The sequence below is a fragment of the Rhinatrema bivittatum genome, chromosome 12 (genome assembly GCF_901001135.1).
Source record: "Rhinatrema bivittatum chromosome 12, aRhiBiv1.1, whole genome shotgun sequence".
Taxonomy (NCBI): domain Eukaryota; kingdom Metazoa; phylum Chordata; class Amphibia; order Gymnophiona; family Rhinatrematidae; genus Rhinatrema; species Rhinatrema bivittatum.
In genome coordinates this window covers 60810082-60835885 of record NC_042626.1, presented here as the reverse complement: position 1 = coordinate 60835885, position 25804 = coordinate 60810082, and the positions used below count along the sequence as shown (strand labels likewise).

The 25804-nt window shown below is 44.2% G+C and overlaps 1 protein-coding gene across 10 annotated transcripts in view; it reads right to left on the bottom strand.

Annotated features, from left to right (window-relative positions):
• SPOP (speckle type BTB/POZ protein) overlaps positions 1-25804 on the bottom strand; it is a 190884-nt gene that overhangs the window by 30867 nt on the left and 134213 nt on the right. For all 10 annotated transcript variants that reach the window (XM_029573351.1, XM_029573353.1, XM_029573349.1 and 7 more), the window contains one exon: positions 3851-3978. In XM_029573351.1, the coding sequence (XP_029429211.1) occupies positions 3851-3978 (128 nt within the window). The remainder of the gene's footprint in view (positions 1-3850; positions 3979-25804) is intronic.

The following is a 25804-nucleotide window of genomic DNA, read 5'->3' as shown; positions in this document are numbered from 1 at the left end:
TATCAGATCTAGAAACTTTGACTGGCATACTGAGTATGCCCAGCATGCCACTATCCACACGGGTCTCTCTTCAGTCTCGTAAGTAGATTACAAAAAAATAAAAACAAACTAGGAGAACCCAACTCCCCAGGGTGGTGGGTGGGTGTCCCAAGAACTAAAATCCTGCTGTCCTAGGAGAACACCTGTTCTCTGCACGCCAACATGACTGTTACCAAGAATATGACCTTCAAGGTCAAATACTTGAGAGTAGAGGAGAGCAGGAGCTCAAATAAGTGGTTTTATCATTCAAGCCAATACCACGTTAAGGTCCCAGGACAGCACTGGGGCCTGTATGGGAGGCCGCAGCTGAAGCAACCCACGTATGACCCGCCCTACTATCGGCTGCACCGAGATGGGTGAACCATCCATCCCATGGTGTTAAGCACCTATGGTGCTCAGATGCATTCAAACTGAGTTGGTCATAAGGCCAGCCTCCGAGAGCTGCAGCAGATAAGTCAGGTGGTCTCGGATCGGGCAGGAGAAGGGGATAGAGGCCCTTCTGTTCACACCAGACAGTAAACCTCCTCCATTTCAATGCATAAGACTTCCTCATGGAAGGCTTTCTGGAAGCCATTAGGACCCGAGATTCCTCCTCTGGGAGGTCCAGAGGCTGCAAGTTCAATCTTTCAACATCCAGGCTGTGAGGGACAGGGCCTGGAGGTTGGGGTGGTGCAGCCTGCCCTAATCCTGTGTAAGGAGGTCTGGGGGGGGGGGGGGGGGAAGAGAGAGAGAGAGATCGATCAGAGACTGTAGGGTGAGGAGAAATCCTAGCCCTGTGAATGTTGAAATTCCTGCAATATTTTACCTGCTTCAGAGAAGTTTCTACAACGGAGGTTTCTGCCTTGCTTCCTGCTCAGTCACGCCGTGACATCATCAAGGGGAGGGACCGGTAGGGCTAAAACGGCCCCCCCCCCCCCCCCCCGCGGCGCATAGACTGGGAGAGAGAGAGGACAGAGACTGTACGGTGAGGATCTGAAGCAGCATAAGCAGTCAGCATGCAAATCTAGGCTTGATCTGGAACGTATTTCAAACATTTTTTGAACGGTTACTTGCCCAACATGGTAAAAAGAAATTGGAAGACTATTTCTAATGAGAGACATTTTTATAAAGACTCAGAAGGCAAAAAAAAAGTGAAATAAACTGAGGAAATTAGAAGAAAAACAAGGAAATATATGATCTGTAAAAAGATAAACAGCTCCATGTTGAAAGAGAGCAAAAGTATCCTTTCACTTGTGAGATAGCAACTTCTAAGAACACCCGTGTATGCTCAGAAAGACTTCTAGGTCTGACTGAACTCTCAGCATAATCTGCAATAGCACTGGATTATGTCACTCACTTGTGTGGCTGATATATCTTATCCCTATCATTCTCAAATGAACTCAAGAGACCAAAATGTACCCAGAGGCCTGCTACTCCCCCCTTCAGCTAAAAGCTGTACATACTTTCCCTTTGAAAACTGCCTATGGGTTCAACTGGCCTGACTTTGGACCTTCTTTTTGTGCGGGCTAAATCTGGCTGGGAAATAACTAACTGTTGTACAAATGTATGCATGTTATTTCTAATCCTATCCAAAACCTTGAGAATGCTTCCCATAACCCAACTAAAAAATGCATGCTATGGACCCTCTTGTTCATTTTTAGCTATATTAAATATGAGCAGTTTTCAAGACAGTTCTATTACTCTGTTTTCTGCTTAGCTGCCCTGGTCTACACAGACTGAGGGCCTTCCCACCCAGCCCTCCACTCACCCTCCCCAGTTCCTGCATTTGTTTATAGACTGTGGGTGATGGCCTCATTTTCTTTCAATTTTACCAAATTAAATTAAATAGTCCCTATCCTCAAGTGACAGAAAGAAATAAGACATGGCAACCTTTCTATCAATTCCAACCCTATGCTGCCCATCACCCTTTGTGATATAGAACAGGGGTCCCCAACCATCGGTCCGCGCACCAGGACCGGGCCGTTGGGGTTTTTTTGCTGGTCCGCGGCGCTGCCGCAGACCAGCACCAGGGCCAGTGGAAGCACAGGGCGCTGAGTATTAAGGGGTGCTGCGAGCAGTGGTATCCAGAGGGAAGCCAATGCCCCCGGGCGCAGGGAGGCTCATGCGGCCGCCAGTGGACCTCATCCCGCTGACGGCTGAGCAGCGACACGCATATAGCAGGCAGATCGGCAGGGCCGTGGTGGAGCTCACGTCACCATGGCCCGAAGAAAAAGATTGCGCTTAAATGCGCTGATGCTCCTCCTCCTTTCTGCCTGTGTGGCCCCGGAAGTAAACGTTGCTGGAGCCGCGAGGGCAGGAAGGAGGAGCATCAGGGCGTGCAGAAGAGGAGCAGTGCTTACGGGCCGCCGCGAATCCCAAGTCGCAGCGGCCCGAGACGAGGAAGAGGCCCGGTAGCAGGGCCACTGCGGCCCGAGATCAGGGCCGCTGCAGAGCCCATCCTGCTGCGACCCGCGAAGAGGAGGCCCAGCGGTGAGAGAGAGGCTGAGGGTCTGTAGAGTATGTGTATGTGTGCGGGTATGAGAAGAGTTGAGAGACTGTGTGTGGGAGTGAGGACCTGAATGTTTGCAGAGACAGCATGTGAGAGCCTCTGTGTGTGTGAGACAACATGTGACAGTGAGCCTGTGCTTGAGCAAGACAGCATGTGGGAGTGAGAGAGAGCCTGTGTGTGTGAGATTCAGACAGCATGTGCCAGTGGGAGACTGTGTGTATGAATGATTGTATGAGAGAGAGCATGTGCCAGTGAAAGCCTGTGTGTGTTTGAGAGAGAGAAAGCATGTGAAAATGAGAACCTGACTGTGTTTGAGGGAAGAAGATGGAGAGAAAAGAAATAGAAAAAAAGACAATATAAAAGGAATTGGCAAAAAAATAAGAAAGGGAAGGTGGGAAAAAAAAGCCTGTGACCAACCAATTAGAAAACTAAGATGAGACAGCAAAGGTAAAAAAAAAAAAAAAATTACTTTGTAGTGATTGGCACATGTAATCTTTGGGAATGTGCAAGAATAGCACTTTCTCTATGTGGATCTCACAATGAACGAGATCAGTATGGAGAAAGTGGAAGCCCACGGGGCCTGCACAGAGGAGGCAGCAGAATGGGCTTCAGTGCCAGTAGCAGCAATCGGCGCCTCCCCAATAACCATGTGGCAGCAGTGACAGTGGCAGCAGAGGAATGAGAGAGGCTCTGAGGTTGCTGGCAAAAGAAAGAGAGGGGGTCTCTGCCTTTAGTGTGTGCATGTGTATGAATGGGAGTCTGCCTGGGGGTGTATGTGTGTGAATGCATGGGTGCCTAACTGAGGGTGTGTCTGTGTATGAGAATGAATGAGTGTCTTCCTGGGGTTTGCATGTTTGAGAATAGGTGCCTGCCTGTGTGTGTGTGTGTGAGAATAAATTGGTGCCTGCCTGGGGGGTCTGTGTGTGTGTGTGAGAATGAATGTGTGCATGCCTGGGGGATGGGGAGGGAGTGGTGTGAAAATGAATGGGAGCCTGCCTGGGGGTCAGTGTGAGAATGACTGGGAGCTTGGTTTGGTGTTCACAGCCAGGGAAGGTGTCAGGTGGAGGAGAGAGGTGTGAAGTTTGGAAAACAAGGGAAACAAGCCCAGTGCTCCCACTCATTCTGAACCTATGGTGAGTTGAGTCACATTCACATTATAAATGTCATAATTAAATGATAAGTGTGCACTAAAATCCACCCCCTCTATAACCCCGCCCCATATGACCAAAGCCCCGCCCCACCCCGTCATGGAAAAATGTTCTTGCTTGAAGCCGGTCCCTGGTGCAAAAAAGGTTGGGGACCACTGGTATAGAAGAACCTCACCTCACAGAAGAGAGTCAACTTGTCATCAGGAAGGAGCCCATTGGCTTCATCTAATAAGAAATCTCTTCGGATGAACTTCTTAAATCCCCAGTCCTTGCCCTGAACAAAACGATATGCACGCTGACTTTCTGCAACATATAAGAAAGGCAAATACTTGTTAAAAAGCAGACGATATCTCCGCCATCACCACAGGCACATATGCATACTAAAACAAGCTCTACAGAATCCACTCAAACATGGCATCAGAGCACAGATCTTTCCCACCTTCCCCAGTAGCCACCCATAGCAATGCCACCCAGTCTGAAAGATGGTGAAGACTACTACTGCTATAGTAATGGTGCTTTAAAAAACCTGCATATACAACTACAGCAAAAACCTCCTCACATAACAGCTGCAGGAGGTAAATATTTATAAGTATCTTCTCTTTTTTCTCTTATTTTCTTTTATCTTTATAGTACATGGCAGTAGAAATTGCTCTCATGTGCTAATATTGTATCCATCCACCATCTCTCGCCACGCAATGGGCCCCAAGCGGGATCAGTAGAAAGCACTTAAATCTCATTTATTCATCGATTAAACCCTAATGTGCATGCTATTCTCAATGTAAATTGTTTAATCTTTAAAAATATTTTACTTTGACAAAATATTAGAAATCCCATTTATCTTTTGTCCAACAAGCTGACACAGAGAACCTCCCAATATGGGAGATCAAGAGGGGGAAGCTTCCTGCCTGACCATCTTGTGCCGGATAACAGATGCCTCACTCCTCAGTGAGGAGCAGTTCCTGCCTTCCTCCTGGCCTCCACCTTCCAGACGTAGTACTACTGCATCCCAGGGGACATCTGACCACATCTATAGCAATTGGAGGAGTTGTGGTCTGGGCCCAAGCAGCAACAACAAAAGGAGCGGGTATCTGTGATGGACATCTGGCACCCACAGATGCATGACTTAAACCTACTTACCACAGACTTCTTTGGTCTTGGGCTTCTCCATGTTCCTGGACAGCTTTTTATTTTATTTATTTTTTTTTTTTTTACAGAGCTGAGGTAGCAGCAGAAAAATTCTTTAAGGCAATAAGTCAGATAAGGGCATTAGGTCACAAAAAATAGAAAAAAATTGAGCAACTGGGACATCCGTGTAGTAGCTCGGATGAAAAAAGACTGAGGGGCTCATGAGGAAGCATGTGTACATGGTAACTCGCGTGCATGCTCAATAAAGCAAGTTTGCTTATCTATAAACAGGGCTCTCAGTAGACAGCAGGATGAATTAGTCATTCCACATTGATTAAACCTTTTCATGGGAATTTCTTTTAATTTAGCCAATATTATAGGATTGGGAGATTTCAATCTCCACATCAACCAAAGACCTCTGCCAATTGCATATGAAGAATTCCTCATTGCCATGGCAGCCCTTGGGTGGGATCAAATCATCCTTGAGCCAACAGATGAATTTATGTGCATTTGGTCTCGGAAAGTAGGTAGGATACACAACAGACTGGTTAATGTGAAAAGCTGATAACACATTTAGAAAAAAAATTTAGGAGTGGTACCCAGGACCACCCTGTTGTAGAAAAACTAATGGTATGGTGAACAGGTCACCAGTGCTTGTAACTCACAGACTCTTCCAGCAGAAGTGACAGCTATGAGGAACACAACCTTCCAATTTAGAAACTTCAAACTTGACTCCAGACTTACAAAGAGAAGCTTAATGTAATACTAGCTTAACTCATGAAGGTCCTAAGGCCCTGGAGGTTTACTAATTGGAGGCTTAAAGCTATTTTATAAACTTGGAGACCAAAGGGTGGATAGAGATTTAGGCTCCTTCCACCTGTTGGCAATATGCTACAATAGCACTGAGGTGAACTTTCACTGATAAGACTTGAAGATGAAAGGAAGAATAAATATTAGAACAGATTAGGAAAAAGGGTCCAGACTGTTGGACTGACACTAGGCCAATAACCTCTTCCACCTGAAGATGTATGTTCTTCTGGTTGAAGGTTTCCTGGCCAAAATCAGAACTTCTTCCACTCCCTTTGGGAGAAGTAACAAAGAGACAACTAAGAATTTAACATCCATGCTGTAAAAGCAGGTAATAGAGATTTGGATGGCAGAGCATGCTGCTCTCCTTTATGATAAGGAAGAGCTGAGATGGTAAGGACAGGAGTTGAATTGCAAAGTGCGGGAAGTTTTCTGTAAATACTAGACAGCTTCTTTTTGAAGACAGTTTGATTAATCTGCAGGATAATTGCTTGTAGTAGATATTTTGTTTTAAACTTTTTATTGCATTTAATTTAATATACAAATATACACTTGCCAAGAAATACAGGACAGAGAAAAATTAAAAAGGAAACATTAAAGAGAGACATGGCAAATTGCCCAAAACCAAAACAAAAATATAAGCTAAAGGAGAGGGACCCAGGAAACAAAGGAGTGCATAAAAAAAAATATTAAAAGGAAATTTCTCTCTGAAGGGCAACAAAACCTTCATGAATTAAGCAGAGTACTTTCATTTACCATCCCACCCAGGCATTTTAAGAGATAGCAGAATGAGATTTGCCTGTAGTGGAAGCTCTGGCATCAATGAAAAACGTAATTGCAACGGTTAAAAGAATACAAATTTTTCAGAAAGGAAGTTAAACATTTACAAGGAAATCTTAGCAAAAAGCAGGCACTGATAGTCAAAATCTCACTACGAAGAGACAAAAATTTCCTCTCTTTCTTGGGTAGCCTTACAAAAATCAGGAAAAACCCTGACTTTGAACCCTATAAACAAAATCTGGGCACAACGAAAAAACAGACGAAGAACAAATCACAGTCTTGTAACACATTAGATTCCAACATTGCAGTTAAATTAAAATTCCAAATTTTCCTGATTTACAGCTGTGGGAGCTATTTTTAAACAAGTTGCTTGTGGGAACTGTGTTAAGTTTGAAAGGTAATGCTGATTGTTAATGGAAGCTGACTGAACTTTTTCCTCCTTTGTGCTTCAACTCCCACCCACCCCAGGCTCAAATCTTAATACAGATCACTGCGTTAGGGGACTGGAAAATTTTCAGACTGGCAGCGAATTAGTGGCCTTTAACAAGTGCATAACTTGAGTGATCTGACCAAAGTATCAATGAAACAGTTGGTCCATTATGGGTGAATGGCAGAGCAGTCAAATTAAATTTAATCAATTTAAAAAACCTAACTTAAATAGTAGATCAAAAGCTAATGTATGCAGTCAGCAGTCCAGAAGCAAGATAGGGGCTATTCAGGCTTTTGCATCGAATGCCACATGTATAATTATCTACCTGTTGGTGCGAGGTTCTGTGTGTGTACCTGGTGCAAATAGCTCCTGGCTCTCAGAGACCAAGTCTGCTTTCTGGAGGCTAGGGTGGCAGACCTGGAGGAGCTGAGGCATACAAACAGATTTATAGATGAAAGGGACATAGCAGTAAAGTCCCAACTCTAGACTGGCAGGACCTGTGCGGCCTTGGAGGGGAAGGTCACCTGGTAAGACAGATTTACTTTAGTGTAGTAGGAAATGATCCTGTAGCTAGGATGCAGTATCCTCTCGTACCCAGAATGGGTCTCCAAGGTCTTGTGCCTACATACTCGTTTTATTAGATCTCACGTCAGCATTTGACACAGTCAACCATGAAATCTTGCTAACATTTCTTTCAGAGGCTGAAATAGGGGCCACAGTCCACAACTGGTTTTCCTCCTATCAAACAGGACACAACAAGTAAGAATCATTTATTCAGTATCCAACTAATTTCCATTATCCACTGGAGCACCATGAAGATCATCCTGGTATTCATCGTTATTTAATACCTACCTGACATCACGCTGTCATTTGCTCTTTCAACTTCAGACTCCCTTACAAGTTACATGCAGATATACATATTTTCTTTCCTTTAAAATTCACATGGTCTGACACATACAATGTTCTCGCGCTCTGCCTCGCCAGCATCAAGGTCTGGCTGGTCCACAACAGACTAGCACTTAATCTAAAGAAAATGGAAGCCATGATATTAGGGTGCACTGTAAAATATGCTATACCCAATATGTTCAAGTTTGACAATCAAATAATACATATATCAAGAGAAGTTCAAAATTTAGGAGTAACATTCGATCCCTTACTCTCAATGTAACCACATATTTCCTCCATAACACAAATATCTTTCACAAAACAAACTACTGTGTCAACTGAAGCCACTATTAAACCCAACAGATTTCAGAATACTCCAATTCTTCATATTTTCATCACTTAATTACTGTAATTCTCTTTTTATGGGACTTCCACAGAATACACTCAGTACTACAAATCAATCAGAATTCAGCAGCATGTATAATAACTGGCACCAAATTCCATGACCATATTACTCCAGTCCTTCATACATTATATTATATATACTAGCGGTACCCGGCCACGCGTTGCAGTGGCAGAGTCAGGTTCTTTTCCCTCCCTCCCCCTTCCCCTTGCTCATTTACCTCAGTCACTCATCCTCCTCCCCCTTGGTCACTCACCCCCCCTTCCCTCCCCTGTTCCCACTCCAACTCTCTCCCCTCACACTCACCTCCCCCCTCATTCTCCCTCCCCTCACTGTCACCTCCCCCCGCCTACTGCCTACCCTTCAGATCAGAAAACCTTTGTCTTTCTATTTCTGTGGGAACCCCCACCCCCCCCCCAAAAAAAACCCCAAACCCATCCCAACCCTTTAAATCAAATAACCCCCACCCTCCTGCCCCCTCCCAAGACCTGGGAAATTAAAATTGTTGGTGCTACATGTGGTCTGTCCCTGGGCGTCTGTGCGTGTTATGTAGCCAAATAGGGGAGTGCCTAACCAAATTTGCACTTCCAAATTTGTTTTGTGGTCTGAGGAGGGCTATTTTGGTGCGTTCCAGAGATCGTGCAAGTTTAGTGTATGTATTTGTGTGTGAACCTCCCCCTTCCCCCAAAAAACAACCCTATGAGAAAAGTTCTCTTAAACTAACCACCCCACACTCTCCTGCCCCCCCTCCCCCAGCCCTGCGAAAAACAGTAGCCCCCCCCTGCGTTGCTGAATGAATGAAACCTGTCCCCCCCCCCTCGTAACCCCTCCCCAAGATGTTCGCAATAAATTCATTACCACCCCCCACCCTCCAGACCCCCCCGAGACCTGATAAAAATGTCAGTCGGTGGAGCGGGCATTCAGGAGCGGTCCGGGAGCGATGTATTGGCGTTGGTCCGTCGGCTGCGAGCACTGAAACGGGTTCCGACGGCCCTTTGCCCTTACTATGTCAGTGGGGTGGAGCAATGGCAGCGGTAGGTCCTCTGATATAGTAAGGACAAAGGTCCGCCGGCTGCCAGTCCTGAAAATGGCGCCGAGGGGCCCTTGCCCTTACTATGTCACATGGGCTACTGCCGCCATTGGTGTCCCCAAATGGCATATAAGGGAAAGGGCTGTTGGTGCCATGTTGATTGCTGGCAGCCGATGGCCGTAGTGCAGGAGATGTGTCCCGGACCAGTCCTGGCCCCCCGCTGGAGCCTCCCGGACTTCTGTCAGGTTTTGTGTGTGTTGTGAGGACCTGGGAAGTAAATAAATTTGGCATGTGTGTTGGGGGGTGTGAGGAGGGTAGTTTTGTGTGTGTTGGGAGGCTGTAGGAAGTAAATCAATTTGGCATGTGTGTGGGGGGTGTGAGGAGGGTGGTGGGTGTATTTTATCTGTAAAGGAAATAGTTATCTTCCGGGGAAAAAAGTGCGCGAATGTGTTAAAATGGAAGTGAAACGTGGACCTGGACTGGCGAAATGATTAGTGTAGCGTGTGTTAGTGTAAGGTGTAAAAGATGGCGCTTACGTCCAGATGTCGCTGTTTTCTCAAAAAAATCTTTAAACCTATTTTACCTGTCACAGGTGTGACATATCTGTAATGTAAGTACAGAAGAACCTTCCTGTATGCGAAATGAAGGTTGTGTCCAAATTTGAAAGCAATCGGTTCAGTGGTTTCTGAGATTAGCGATTTTGTCCAAACTATTTAACATTTTTATTTATATAGATTATTGGTGACACAGTATAAGCTTGCTTCCATAATCCACAACCTGTTACATAATGTTACATCACCATGGATAAATTCAACACCCCTCCATTGCACACTACTGGTCAAAGCCTCCTAGATATACCTGTTCCATGCCATACTTGCCTTGATTCAACAAGGGAAAGGGCCTTTTCAATTGCAGGCCCCACATTGTGGAACTCACTACTTCTACAATTCTGCAGCATGAATGCCCTAAAGACATTCTTATTCTTAAAAGCCTTCAAAGACTTCCAAGATCAATAGCAAACTGAACAAGAACCGCATGCTTTATGTGAACCTGTGGAAGTGGTTTGATATCATATAGATGAATCTGAATGGACCAACTGGTCTTGTAAATTGGTCCCGCAGGTGTATGTAAACCTAGGAATATCATGAAATTCTTGATGCAAATGTAGAATATGCCAGTTATTACAGATGATGTTTTTCGTTTTCTGACTCATTGAAGAAAAAGGTAATACGCAAGTGATAATGTCGTTAGTGTCAACTGAACATGGTAAGAATAACCAATCTCTGTGAGAGAATTTAGCTCTGGTATAAGCGTGCTTGATGCAACGTTGTGGATAGCCTCACGCTTGAAATCAAGAGTTTTGCTTGTTTTTGATAGTCTATCAGGGTCATGCACAAGCGTCTTATTCTGAAAAATTGACTAACAGGAAGATTCTCTTTTAAAGAACTCGGATGAGCACTGTAAAAATGAAGAAAGGTGTTGCTGGACACCGGTTTGCGATACAGAGTCGTGATAAACCTTTCTGGTGGCTTGATTATCGTAATGTCCAGTATTCTTTAAAAGCATGCATTCTTGAACAACTTCATCCGTTCTGGCGAGGAGGCGATTTCAATACTGCATTGTTGCAGGCAGAACAACGCTGGATTCACCAATTAGATACAGTATATCCGTCTGGGTTGAATATAGCTTTAGATTTGCATGTTTTTCTATAAAACTTTGAATGAAATAACATTGTTGTCTGGACGTCATGACAGCTGCACGCCATGACATCATTCTGTAGTTTGGACGTAGGCTATTTAACTCTGATAACTGGTCTGATGCGGTCTCTGTCCCGCTCTTCAAGATTTGATTTGAGACTTGGCGTCCGAATAGAGAAGGTTGTCTCTCCATCAACATGAAGCTAAGTTACAATATATATTCTCAATATTCACACATCTGACAGATGTTTCTCATTGAATTTCTTCTTACAGTAAGAACAGGTTGTCAGGCTTGCTGATGCGGCATTCTCTAATTTTCAAATTTACACACAGTTGCTATGGAAAAACAAAGTAACCCTTTGTTTTGATGGCAGAGAGGTGTTTGAAGTTGTCAGACTGTTTCCTTTTCTTTCATATTTAGCAATCTAATATTAAGTACATTAATAACTAGGATGTGGAGCTCATTGATTTTATGGGACAGAAGAATGGCCTTTGAGGTCAGGTACCTGAGCTCACAAAAGGCTGAATGGCTCCAAAAAAAAAAAAAAAGTTGCCATTAACTGAATAACACTGGGGCAGATTTTCAAAGGGGTATGAGCATAAGATACGCGCGTACCCTCCGAAAACCTGCCCCAAGTTCCCCCTGCACGTGCTGAGCCTATGTTGAATAGGCTCAGTGGCGCGCGCAAGCCCCGGGGCTTTCCTGGGGGGGGGGGGGGGGGGGGCGTGTCGCAGCGGCGAGTCATCCATGGGCGTGGTTACGGCCCGGGGCATTTTGGGGGCGTGACCAGGCCTCCAAAACTGCTCCCAGGCCGGGGAATCGTGCGGCCGGGCCAGGGGAAACTTTTCAAACAAAGGGAGGGGAAGGGAGGGGAAGGTGCGGGGGGCGTGGAAGGAAAGTTCCCTCTGAGGCCGCTCCGATTTCGGAGCGGCCTCGGAGGGAACGGAGGCAGGCTGCGCGGCTCGGTGCGCGAAGACTGCCGATTTTGCACAACCTTGCGCGCACCAACCCCGGATTTTAAAGGATACGCGTGGCTACGCGCGTTTCTATTAAAATCCGGCGTACTCGTTTGCGTCTGGTGCGCGAACAAAAGTACGCACAGACGTACTTTTTTAAAATCTACCCCACTGTGTTGATGTGCCATGACCCAACAGGAGAGCTTGTAATTTTAACCTGTTAATGAGTTAATTTAATACATTACTTATATTTCAAAGAAATAAATACAAGGACAGGATATAAAAGGGGCAAAAAGCCCACCCATCCATAACTGGAGATTTCAGGTACTTCCTGGGATCTCATACATTTGAGCTCTGAAAGCTAGACAGAAATTTTCCGATCCAAGGGTTCATGAGGATAGGTGGCTTATGATGGAACTTGATTTTATGTCAAAAATACAGAATGAATTCCAAAAGATTGTGTAGGACAACATATAATTTAGGCATGTTTTCTCATAACAAATGGAGAATCTTTTCCCTTTTCCCATGCCTTAATTATGTTATTGTTCTACCAATTCAACCTTGTTGTAATGTAACTTTATGATCTCTTTGCACTTGTTAATGTTCCGTTTTTTGTTTCACACCCCCCTGTTATCTGTAAACCAGCATGATGTGATTTTTAATCACGAATGCCGGTATAGAAAAACTCTAAATAAATAAAATAAATAAATAAATTCAATGTAAATCTTGAACGTTGTTATTATACCTGTTCCATGTAAACCGATGTGATGTGCAAACGAATGTCGGTATAAAAAAACTTTAAATAAATAAATAAAGAATGAACTCTTGGCAGCCTCTTTGCAAGCAGACAGGAAAAAGAGACATCTCTGACATCCCAAATCAGTCCATGTCTATCAAGAGAGATAGAGGTATACCAAAACAAAAATTTTGGCTGATTATCATATTCAGCTTTATTCACAAATAGATGCAAGGTATACCAAGCAAAAAATGTTAAAGAAATCACCAAAGTCTGTTCACTTTATACTAAAAGCAAAACAAAATTAAACCTATTAATTCAAAAAACTTAAATGTGACCACTATGAATATGTAATCTTTCTAGACTGTAAGCTCCATTTATGAATATTTGATATTCTGCCTTTTCCTAAGTTAGTCACAAGGCAGATTACATTAAAAGATAAATCATTCAGCATGTGGTAATGCATATGTACAGATAAAACAGTGAGTTTGCTTACTATGAATAGGGTTCTCTGTGGACAACAGGATGAATTACTCATGACACATGAATGTTGTCATTCAATGGCACCAATCTCTCTAGCTCAGTAATACAGAGCTTGTGCAGAAGTTCTCTCACATGCGCTGCCTCATGAACCCCTTAGTCCACTGTAGAGCTTATCTTTAGCAAGATAGTTGACCCTCCAGGGAGGCGGGCAAGCATTAAGAATGGTTAAATCATTCTGTCTATAGAGAACCCCATTTACAGTAAGCAAACTCGCTTTCTCCGTTGACAAGCAGGGCTGAAACAGCCATGTATGACAGTTACTAGGTGTTTGCTTAAGTCCTTGCGCAAAAAGAAAGGTAAAGGATTACAGTTTCCTGGTTCAGAGTCCCTTTAATTTGGAAAAGGGTGAGATTAAGCTAAAACAGCTGCTCCTAAGCCTCCATTTCCCAGAAGCCTCCACAAAGTTTCTGGAAGAATCGGAAGAGAGTAACTCAGGCAGGGTGAAGTCAGCTATCAGGGAGAACCTGGCTGCCAGGTGAGATAAATAAATCAGCTTTAGCAAGAGAGGAACACACAGAGGAGTGGCAGAAACAAGGCAACTAACCACCATCCCAATGTTTCCTACTATGGAAGTAGATGCAGAGTCTGAGGAACTTCCTAATCCCATGCTAAGCTAACTTTATACGTCTAGCTACTGTAAAGAAAGCAGAGTTGCTTACCTGTAACAGGTGTTCTCCTAGGACAGCAGGATGCTAGTCCTCACAGATGGGTGACATCATCAATTGAAGCCCGGCATAGAAAACTTTGACTGGTACACTGAGCATGCCCAGCATGCCACTATCCACGTGGCCACGCGGGATCCCTCTTCAGTCTTGTATCTTAGCAAAAAAATAAAATAAACTGACGGAGAACCCAACTCCGCGGGGTGGCGGGTGGGTTTCCTGCTGTCCTAGGAGAACACCTGTTACAGGTAAGCAACTCTGCTTTCTCCCATCTGTGAGGACTACCTCCAGGATGGTAGTCCTCACAGATGGGTGAATACCAAGCTATAGGCTGCCCTCAGCAATAACAGAAACCACAGCACTTAACCACATGCCCAACAACAGAAGTGCTGAGGGTGAGATCGGGAGGCAGCATGAACCAGACACTGGGCCCTAGGTAGGGAGAGTTGGGTACTTATGCTTGGAACAGATTACGAAGGACAGACTGGCCAAAGATACTGTCATGTTGACCATTCTTGTCTAAACAGTAATGGGTGGCGAATGTGTGCAAGGAGCTCCATGTCGCAGCCTTTCTTGGCAAAGGAGATAAGAGCCCGTGCCTCCTTGTTTGTTCAGGTACCACATGGCAACTGTGTTGTCTGTATGTATTAGAACAGTCTTGTGTGAAAGGCAGTCCTTGAATGCATAAAGAGCATAACGTATAGCTCGAAGCTCCAGGAAGTTGATTTGAAATGTTGCTTTGAGCTGTGTCCAAGTACCTTGAGTCTGAAGATTGTCCACATGAGCTCCCCAACCTAAAGTGGATGCATCTGTGGTTAAGGTTACTTGCGGAACTGGTTGCTGGAAGGGTAGGCCTGTTAGCAAGTTGTTTGTGTTCGTTCACCAGAGAAGAGATAAATGTAACTGGTGGGTTATTTGAATTGGAGATGACAGTGGTTGAATGGCTTGGAGCCACTGTGATCCATTGTGTTATTCTCATGGCTAATCTGGCCATGGGAATGACGTGGACCATGGAAGCCATGTGGCCCAGCAGTATAAGGAATTGATGGGCTGAAGCTGTTTTCTTTGCGCGCAGAGATGCAACTAGCCTGGAGAGTGTGTCTGCGCAGTCAGGCAGGAAGGCCTTTGCTACGGTGATATCCAACTCTGCCCCGATGAACTGTAGGAGGCGAGATGGAGTCAGGTGAGAATTTTGTAGTTGATGAGAAATCCAAACGAGTGAAGCAGATTGATAGTGAGATTGAGAGCACTGAGAGCTCCTTGCTTGGATTGGCTCTTGATGAGCCAGTCGTCCAGGTAAGGAAAGACGTGTATGCTTTTCTTGCGTAGATGGACCGCAGCTACTGCTAGGCACTTTGTAAAGACACGGGGTGCCAAGGCAAGTCCGAAAGGCAGGACCCGGTATTGAAAATGTTGATTTCTCACTAGGAAGCGCAGGTACTTGCAGTGAGGTGGGAATATTGGAATGTGAGCGTAAGCGTCTTGAAGATCCAGATAACAGAGCCAATCTCTTGTTTGTAAAAGGGGAAGCATGGTGCCCAAAGGACACCATTCTGAATTTTTCTTTCCGTAGAAATTTGTTGAGATTGCAGAGGTCTAAGTTAGGGCGGAGGCCTCCTATTTCCTTTGGAATGAGAAAAGTGGGAGTAGAATCCTCTGCCCTGCTGAGGTCGGGGAACAGGTTCCATGGCCCTGGCTCTCAGGAGGGTGGATAATTATGACTACAAGAGTTGTGTGATCTTTGTGTACCCACAGTAAGTTGGGTGGGGAATCTCTGGGTACTGTGAGAAAGTTTAGACGGTAACCTTGTGATATAATAGAAAGTACCCATTGATCTGTGGTGATGCTTATCCAATTGGGTAGAAAATGATGAACCCGGCCTCCTACTGGTAAATTTTGATTTGGATTTCTGGAGAGGCTGCTGTTCTCTGGGAGTTCTTCAAAATCCAGATGCTTGGTCTGAGGTCTGGATGTTTTTGGTTGCCTAGGATGTCCTCTTTGAGGTGGCCTAGTTGTTCTTCCACGAGGAGCAGGTGGGTAATACCTGCGTGGTCGGTAGAATGGCTTTTTAGTGTCTTTTCTAGATGAGCGTCTGGCAGAAGAAGGGGCTTCTGTAGTAATTATGGACAGTTCACGCAGCGTTTCATTGTGATCTTGTTGCGCAACTGCATCTTGCACTTTATCTCCAAATAAGTTTTCGCCAGTGCAAGGTAAGTCAGCCAGTCTATCTTGGTCCTCAGGCCTGAGGTCTGATGCTTTCAACCATGCCCATTTCCTGGCACTGAAGCCCGTTGCTGACATTCTGGAGGCTGTTTCAAACGAATCGCAGGCCGCACATACCTCATGCTTCCCAGCCTCAAGACCCTGATGTTCTTGATGTTGTTGTGGAAGAGTTTCTGCTACTTCCTGAACCTGTTTCCACAGGTTCCTTTGGTATTGCGTCATGTACAGCTGATACGAGGCAGTCCTTGACATTTTGCCTCCTAAATTGTCCATAAACTTTTACGCTTTGCCAGGAGGTGTTGACGAATACGGACAAAGCCTCCTTGATTTCTTTTGTGCTGACTCTACTACAAAAGACTGATGTGGGAGTTGAGGTTTTTGGAAACCGGGTATATGCTGTACCAAATAAGTAGCATCTGTTCTTCTGTTCACTGGAGGAACAGTGAAGGGATGTTCCCAAAGTCGATGCTGCAGGTCTACCAGTACTTCGTGTACTGGGATAGCTACTATTTCTTTTGAAGCATCAATGAATTGGAGTACCTCCAATGTCCTATGCCTTGTATCTTCCTCTGTTACTAATTGAAAAGGGATTGTTTCTGACATTTTCCTTATGAAGTTTGAAAAGGAGAGGTCTTCAGGTGGTGACTTTCTCCTTTCCTCTGGTGGAGAGAGTTCTGACAAAATATCTTCGGTAGAAGAATCAGTATCTACATCTTCTCAGGTACCTGAAAAGGTGTGTGGTTGAGGACTTGAATGAGGAATTAAGAATGGCGTTGAAGGATGTAAAGTCATCGATGGATCCTTCGATGGTAATGGTTGTGGCACTGAGGAAAACCGCGGACGTCTCGGTCCTGAGAGTCCTGATGGTCCCGGCATCGGGGATTGTGGATCAGAGTCAGTGCATTTTCCATCCAACGACCTGGAAATAGGTATCGGGTCTTTCGGAGGCTGTGTCTTTTCCTTCAGTATCGGTGGCCCAGGTTGTGTCGGTAGGGCACTGATCAATGTATCGAGTTTGGTAAGTATTGGTGCGAACATCGATGGCTCCGGCATCGGTGCTGGTATGGGGGCTGGCACCAGTGGATGTAGTTCCCAGAGGGTATCGATGACTGCCTGGCAGATAAATCCATCCAGTTCATCCCATAAAGCTGAGGAGGACAGAGCAGCTATAGGGGGTGGCAGACTCGGCGGAACAGGCTCTTCCACAGGTCTCTGGGGGGGCACAGTCCCCAGCACCGATATCGGTGGGGGATCGCCTTGGACGTTCTGGTGTCGAGGACAGTCGGCTCCTCTAACCTTGTCTTTTTCACGAGCGGCTCAATGGCTATTGAAGCTGCTCCGGTATCAGTGCTGGCAACGGGCATGGATTCCCTTCGGTATCCGTGTTGATGTTTTTCACGGTGCTCGGCCCGGTCTTTCCCCAGCGCCGAAGTAGATTTTGTCAATGACTTTGATGGTGTTGGAGACGGGTGGTCACCACTGCCTTCACGTACCCGGCGGGTCTTTATCATCACTTTTTTGGATACCTCTGTTAGTGAAGATTGTGTAGATGTCGATGGAATTAACTGTAGTTTAAACAGAGTTTCCATTTTTTCCAGGTGAGCCCGCCTACCTTTCGCTGTTATTTCGGCGCATTTAGGACAAGAGGAGACGTCATGTGTAGCGCCAAGGCATAAGACGCACTCGTCATGGGAGTCGGTTATTGACATAGTACGAGGGCACTTTCTAAACCCCACTGCCATGATGACAAAAGGTTGAGGCCCGACAGCCATCGATGGCCTGCGGGCACAGAGGGATGGTGAGAACAGTATCGACCGCAAGACTAAGTATTTTACTCACCGAATCAGAGAAAAATGAATTTAAATGGGAGACCCCTATGAGGGGATATTTTTCTGAGGAATTGTTAATATTTTTTCCGTAAGGAAAATTGTGTGAGGAATCACCACAGCTCCTAACCGTGAGGCAAACTGCAGCGCGGAAAAGAAGAGACTGAAGGGAGATCCCTGTGGCTCGAGGGATAATGGCATGCTGGGCATGCTCAGTAGGCTCACTGTGCCAGTCAAAAGTTTCTAGAAACTTTGGCAAAGTTTTCCGTGATAGGGCTCCGTCTGGTGACGTCACCCATATGTGAGGACTACCAACCTGCTTGTCCTGAGATAAACTTGCATGCCCACTCCACCCTCTGATGGACACATCCATCACCAGTAATACTTGATGAGGTAAAACTCAGAGGAGAACCCACTCCTAGGACCAGCAGATACAGCCACCAATGAAGAAATGTTTGATCTCTGAAAATACCATTACAGGATGCTACAAGAATTCATCTAGCTGACCCCACCGAAGAGCCCTCATGTTCAGACGAGTTATGAACCCACGTGCACTGCTATTATCATGTGACAAAGAACAACCAGAATTGCCCGGGCCATGACTTGACCTTGCTGCAGTAAGTTCTGGATCAAGATGTGAAAGAAAATTGCTCTGATGGGAAGAACACGTTCTCTTTCAGCAAATTTATCCACGCCCTGACAAACTGGATTCTCTGGGTGGGAATGAGGTTTGATTTGGCAAAATTAACTACAAAGCCAAGGATTTGAGATGCTGAATGATGTTCCAGAAATCTAGCACTATCACTTGAGATGGTCCCTTCACCAGTCAGTCATCCAAGTATGGGAAGACACACACATTCCCTGGAAATGCAGGTGTGCCTCCACTTCTGCCAGGTATTTTGTGAAGACTCTTGGGGCCTGAGGCCAAAAGGCAGGACCTTGTATTGATAGTGTATGCACTCCACCATGAACTTGAGTTACTTGTAGTGAGCAGGATGGATGGAAGAGTTTATGCATCCTTCAGATCCAGATTGCACATCTAGTCTCCCCACTTGGATGAAAAGGCAGAATGGTATGGAGAACATTTATTTTGAACTTCTTCCATAACAACCCCCTGTTCAGTCTTCATAAATCCAAGATAGGTCTCAATCCCTAGACTTCTTGGGGATAAGATAATAACAGGAATAGAACTGCTTGCCACACCGCTCAGAAAGGTCAGGTTCTATTGCCCGCTGACTGAGGAGCGATTCCACTATGAGATGAAGTTGAGCTGAATGAGATAGAGCCAGATTGAAGGCAAACATTGTTGAAGCCTTGAGGTCAGGAGAAGCACAACCAATAACCATACTGCACAATCTGGAAAACACAACAGTTGTTAGTGGTCTTCCTCTATTCAATGAACAGTTGGATCCTTCCCCCTACCGGAAAAAATGAGTTCTGAGATCCAAGGCGCATCAAAAACTGGGCCCTGGCTTAAGTTGTGAGACTATTGTGGAGTCTTAGGTTGATGCCTCTTTTGCGTGCATCCTTTAGTCGGAAGCCATTACTGTGGCAGCATAGGTGGAGCACCTTACCGTGAAAATTGACGGAGGGAACATCTCTGAAGGGCTTCTTATATGAGAACTATGTCTGGAGGCAGAAGGCTGATTGGTGCCCACTGAAAGGGATTGGATAGATGTATATTGCTATTTAATTTAGATGATGATTTCCCTGACTTTGTTCCTGGAGCATGGGACATCAGACAACTTTCTGCAGATTGCTTGCCCTTAACTAGGCTACTCAATGTTCCCCAATGGTCACTGCAAAGGATTTAAGAGACTCATACATTGACTATATAATGTGCCTCTAGCATTCTTCTGCATTCAAGAAGGCCTGGTAATAACTTTATTGTTCCCTATCCAGGCACTCCACAAGGGGCTTTAAATTAAATTATCGATGCAATCATGTACTTAATTAACTATATAAAGCCAATGGACCGCAATGTGGGCATTTAGCATTGAACTCTGGAAGACTTTCTTCCCAAAGTTGTCGAGTAATCTAGGGTCCTTGGAAAAAGTCTGGGTCTTCTTAGCCCATTTTAAGGCTGACTCCACCACCACCGACAGGTGGGGTAGCTGGATTACACCAAAGCCTGGAGCCAATTGCATTCTGAGCTTGAGATACATCTTCCTGGCTACTGGGGGCAGGAAGTTAGACTGTCCCACATTCTCATTTGAAGGTCCCCAGCTTACAGGGGGTGTCCAAAATCTGAAGACCTCCATTAGTGGGTGCTTGTCCCTCTGGATATTAACTCAGCTAGCCTTCCTCAACTTTTCAACGAATAGAGTAGCAGAGGTCTTCTAGAGGAGACAAATGCTCCAGCAGATTAGGTAAAGGGTCTGAGGGAATCCCTGTAACCCCCTTTCCCAAACCAAAACGTGGAGGGATGCTAATCTATAACTCCGATGAAGATGACACCAACTGATATCCAAGTCAGCTATGCCCTGCACTTCATCCTCTGAATGCTGGCTAGTCTTTTCCACAGAGGGGAATGGTTTGTCTAATGGGATAACCTCCACAAATGGTAGTTCTGATACATCTTCCCATGGCATGGAAGTGGAAGGGACACCCCCTTGTGGGAATAAATCCCCCATCCTGGACAGGTAAGGTTGAAGGATGCCCTTTTTGTCACTGAAAATCAAATAAGTGAAGAAAAAGTCTTCACCAGTTCTGCAATGTGGTTTACGGACTGTTGTGTCCTCTGCGCCTCAGTTGAGAGACATTTTCCTCCGATTCCAATTTAGGATAATCATCTTCAGAAGCAGTCACCAGACTCCAGGCAGAGGCTTCCTCCTGTCTGATGGTGACTAGGGGCACGATGGTGCAGATAGGATTTGTTGTTTCCAGATGCAGAGGGACTCAGGCTGGGTACCCGGAGCAGATGACACTGAGCCTTGGTAGGTCTGGATAGAAGAAATACATGATAGAGACATCTTTACAGCCAAGAAAGACAAGGGCACCTGGGAAGAACCTCCTCCAGGGTCTAGTGTTGCAGCCACTATGTACCTCAATAGTATCGAATACACCATGGACTTCTGCGTCAATGGCACAGAGTGTGTCGACAGCACAGAGGATCTGTGAGTCAATGGTGCTGAATGTTGGTGTGCCAAGAGCTCCTGCACAGATGATGCTAACTGCACCGAAGATGCTGAAGGGTACTTCTTCAGTGCAGACTAGCCCCATGATGGAGACAAGAGTCATGAGTGCACTATGGAATGCACCAGCTCCACTGATCTTACTTCACCCCATCCGGAATCTATGGGTGGAGGGAGCCCTGCTCAACTTGTTATTAAGGGAGGAGGCTCTGCTCCAGGAAGATCGCCACTCCGGGAAGAAAATCAGCTCCTTTTCTCAACTGATCTGTGGAGCTCCGCCATATTGCATGCTCGGTTCCGCTGGGTTCAAAGGGCATCCGACCACAGTTGAAGCAATTCACCAAGTCGTGATCTGGTTCTCGGCACTTGTAACAGATGTTGTGGTCAGTTGTAATAGACATCCTTCAACCACAGACACAATCTTTGAAGATATTAAGTGTGGCATTCCTGGAAACAGATATTCCTTTCAATTAAAAAAAAAGATTTTTAAGCACTGAAAAGTACTGCTTGTGGGGTGGCTGAGACAAGGCAAAAGCAAAGTTAGAAAGTTGTAAGACAAAGAGAAAAATCTAAGAGAGGGTATACATTCATGTGGAAGCTCAAACCAAAAAAAAAAGACTTTAGAGGTTCACAGGGTAACGCATATGTTCAGGAACTCCCGCACATGCTTAGTAATAAAAACCTCAATAGAGAGATGAGTCCATTCGGTACTGTCAGATAACATTACCCACATGTCATGCCTTATTCAGTTCTGCTAGTCAGAGAATTAAAGGTATGAGGTAGATTTTAAGTAGGTATCTTGGGAGTAAATAATACTTAGAGCAGATAAAACAAGAATACATTTGGTACAAAAGATAGCAATAAAATAATTAAAAAGCATAAATAATGTGCATAAAGAGTACAGTGCACAGATAAGAAAACTTAAGCACCTGGTGAAGGGATAACAAGAACTAGTTTATATTTCCATTTATTAAAATTTATAAATTGCCTAACTAAAAATAGGTCTAGGCAATGTACAAGGGAACAAACATATAAATGATAATAAACATAAAAATAAACTAAAATAACAATGACAAAATATGCAATGTACAAAAAAAACAAGGAATTAAAAATATGTAGTCAGTTAAAAAGATAATTAAAACAATAAAACATTAAAAATAGACTGACAAACAGAAAGTTCTTTAAAAGCTCTCAAACTTTTGACCGTGTCACATTGACGTAGCTCCATTGGTAAAGAGTTCCAGAGGACTGGACCGGCAATTGAAAAGGAGCATTCCCATAAACATGCAACTCTGGAGAACGGAACATCTAATAAGCCCTGCTGAGAGGAACGCAAATTTCTTGAGCGTTGGTAAAATTTTAAAATAGCATTAGCCCATGGACAGGATTGATCAGAAACCAGTTCGAGAATTGTCATAGCAATTTTATATTTAATTCTTTCACCAATTGATAGCCAATGTAACTCAATCAAAACTGGGGTGATGTGAATGGATGAAGTTGTAGGCTCCATTATGAAAGAGTTCCAGAAAGTACTCTCAAGGGGGAGGGGGGGGGGGGAGGGGGTGCAATAATGTCTCCAGATGGTTTAATTTTCCACATACTTTAACAGGAATGAACCTTACACATAAGCTAAAAGTACAAGAAGTCTGATCTCAGTTTATCAGATTTACTGCTCATGCCCTTCTTAATGCTTATATTGTGCCAAAGACCTTCTTTCTTGATTTCAAAGGCTGTTATATGCACAGGTAGTATGTCTAGATGTGCTTGAGAGTTCCAGAAGGGACTCTCTCTTATGCACTTTGGTACAGTGCCAAGTACATCCACTGGCACTATATAAATGACTGATAGTTATAGTATTAATAAAGGGATATCTTAAGATGCTAGTTTAATGGTCCAAACAGATCCACAGCACTGAGGCTGTACCTCAGAGGAGGTACCACTTCAGTCCTTGGCCAGCAAGGGTTTCCCAGAACTGCCTCAGCATGCTTCCTGGATATGGAGAAATTATGTTAGGGGGATGGCAAGTGGATTTTCAAAATCCTGGTCATGGTGATAGGTATATGATCTATCAGATACATTTATCTTTGGACAACCCCTTCTATTTATTTATTTTTTTTATTATTATCCTAAGGGTCCTAATTTTGATTCTCTCTAGTAGATGTCTAAACCTGAATCTTATTTGCCAAACATCATTTGAAATGGGCCTTATATTGTATTTGGATTTCAGAAGGTGTTTGACAAAGTTCCTCATGAGAAGCTTCTAGGAAAAGTAAAAAGTCATGGGACAGGTGGTGATGTCCTTTCGTGAATTACAAACTGGCTAAAAGACAGGATTAAATGGACAAATTTCTCAGTGGAAGGGAGTGGGCAGTGGAGTACCTCAGGGATCTGTATTAGCACTCATACTTTTCAATATATTTATAAGTTATCTGGAAAGAAAAATGAGTGAGGTAATCAAATTTTCAGATGATACAAAATTGTTCAGAGTAGTTAAATCACAAGCAGATTGTGATAAATTGCAGGAAGACCTTGTGAGACTGAAAAATTGGGCAGCCAAATGGCAGATGAAATTTAATGTGGATAAATGCAAGGTGATGCATATAGGGAAAAATAACCCATGCTATAATTACACAATGTTGGGTTCCATATTAGGTGCTACAACCCAAGAAAGAGATCTAGGCGTCATAGTGGATAACAGATTGAAATCGTCGGTTCAGTGTGCTGCGGCAGTCACAAAAGCAAACAGAATGTTGGGAATTATTAGAAAGGGAATGGTGAATAAAATGGAAAATGTCATAATGCCTCTGTATCACTCCAAGGTGAGACTACACCTTGAATACTGTGTACAATTCTGGTCGCCACATCTCAAAAAAAGATATAGTAGCGACAGAGAAGATACAGAGAAGGGTGACCAAAATGATAAAAGGGATGGAACAGCTCCCCTAAGAGGAAAGACTAAAGAGATTAGGACTGTTCAGCTTGGAGAAGAGATGGCTGAGGGGAGACATGATAAAGGTGTTTAAAATCATGAAAGGTCTAGAACGGGTAAACGTGTATCGGTTATTTACTCTTTCGGATAATAGAAAGACTAGGGGGCACTCCATGAAGTTAGCATGTGGCACATTTAAAACTAATTGGAGAAAGTTCTTCTTCACTCAACACACAATTAAACTCTGGAATTTGTTGCCAGAGGATGTGGTTAGTGCAGTTAGTGTAGCTGTGTTTAAAAAAGGATTGGATACGTTCTTGGAGGAGAAGTCCATTACCTGCTATTAAGTTGACTTAGAAAATAGCCACTGTTATTATAGCAACAGTAACATGGAATAGACTTAGTTTTTGGGTATTTGCCAGGTTCTTATGGCCTGGATTGGCCACTGTTGGAAACAGGATGCTGGGTTCGATGGATCCTTGGTCTGACCCAGTATGGCATGTTCTTATGTTCTTATATACTAGAATAATAATTTTGTCCTTTGGTCTAACCCCTTTATAATGCAAGCTAACATGATCCTAGATTCTGGGACATACAAGATAAAACAGATTTAATAAGGACCACCTCAGATAGAGACATGGGACCAGCAGCAACTATCAAATGCCATCTAAATCAGGAGTTCTCAACTCCCGTAAGAGGGCCACAGACATTCTAGTGTTAACTAAAATATGAAAAAACAAAACAAAACCCCAAAGCTGCTTGGCTGTAATTGGTGTTCTCTTTGGACAGCAGGATAATCAGTCACACATGACATCCAACGTCACAAAGTACAGAATGTTTCTCTTCCCTTCTCTCTCTCATCCCCTCTCCTCCCTTCATTCACTCATTTCCCCTATCTTATATTGGAGAGCCTGGCCTCCACACTGATGGAGTGCTTCACTAACATGGGTTTGGCAGCAACTCTTCTGTTGACAGACCTTGATCTCCCTGGCAGTGACTCACATCCTAGGCATGGAACAAGCAGTTCTTCTCCCATTGGTGAGTTCTAGCCTCCCTGCCAGCAGTTCATATTCTGGGCGTGGGTTTGGCAGTTCTCTTGATGGGGTCTGGCAAACCCTTCCGGCCTGCCACTGTTGTATATTAAACAAACAAAAAAAAAATCCTTCCATCAGCTGGATCCAGCCTAGCATAGAAAGAGCAAGGTTGGCAGCCGGGTATGGACCATAGCTTGAGAACATCTGAGCTATAAAGATATTGAAGCAACAATGCCAGAATGTATTTCTTGGTGTCAATAGCTCTCACTTCTTGCACTTGACCCTGATGGAGTATTAAGAAGAGCATGAGAATAGTGGTTAGATTTAGGAGTACTTACTATCCCTTGATTTGGCCTTCAAAAGCAGTGTCAAATTTCGGGATTGACAGGATCACTCATCAACAGAGTTGAAGACAACATTTTTTGTCAAAGCTTTCAGTTCAGAAATGATCTGGAAGATATCCTGATGTTGTAGTCTAAGTTTAATGGCCATAGGCGACATTATTTTAAAGTTAAACAATCTGGAACTTCACGTTTGAGGTCTAGGTAGTGCATACACACAGAATGGTGATCAGTGATTGACATTTGAATTCTGTGGCTTTTGACAGCCATCGAGGGAAATATGGTGTCAACCAAATTGAAAGAAAAGTTTTGAGAAAAATGGCCTCATGCCTTTCATAGGAAGTGACTGAGGTATTAAAAGAACAAAAAGTGAAATTTAGTCTTAAATCTACTAATTTCCTTTCCTTAAATCCTACCAGACCAGACAAGACAAGGGTTATGCTCCCCTACCAGCAGATGGAGGCAGACAGCAACTAATTTGCTGATATCTTATAAAGGGTCCTCAACCTGTCAGTATTTTCTGAAGCAGGCTTCACACCACAACATCCGCAAAACCCTTGCACCAGAGGCCTCTTAGGAACAAAACC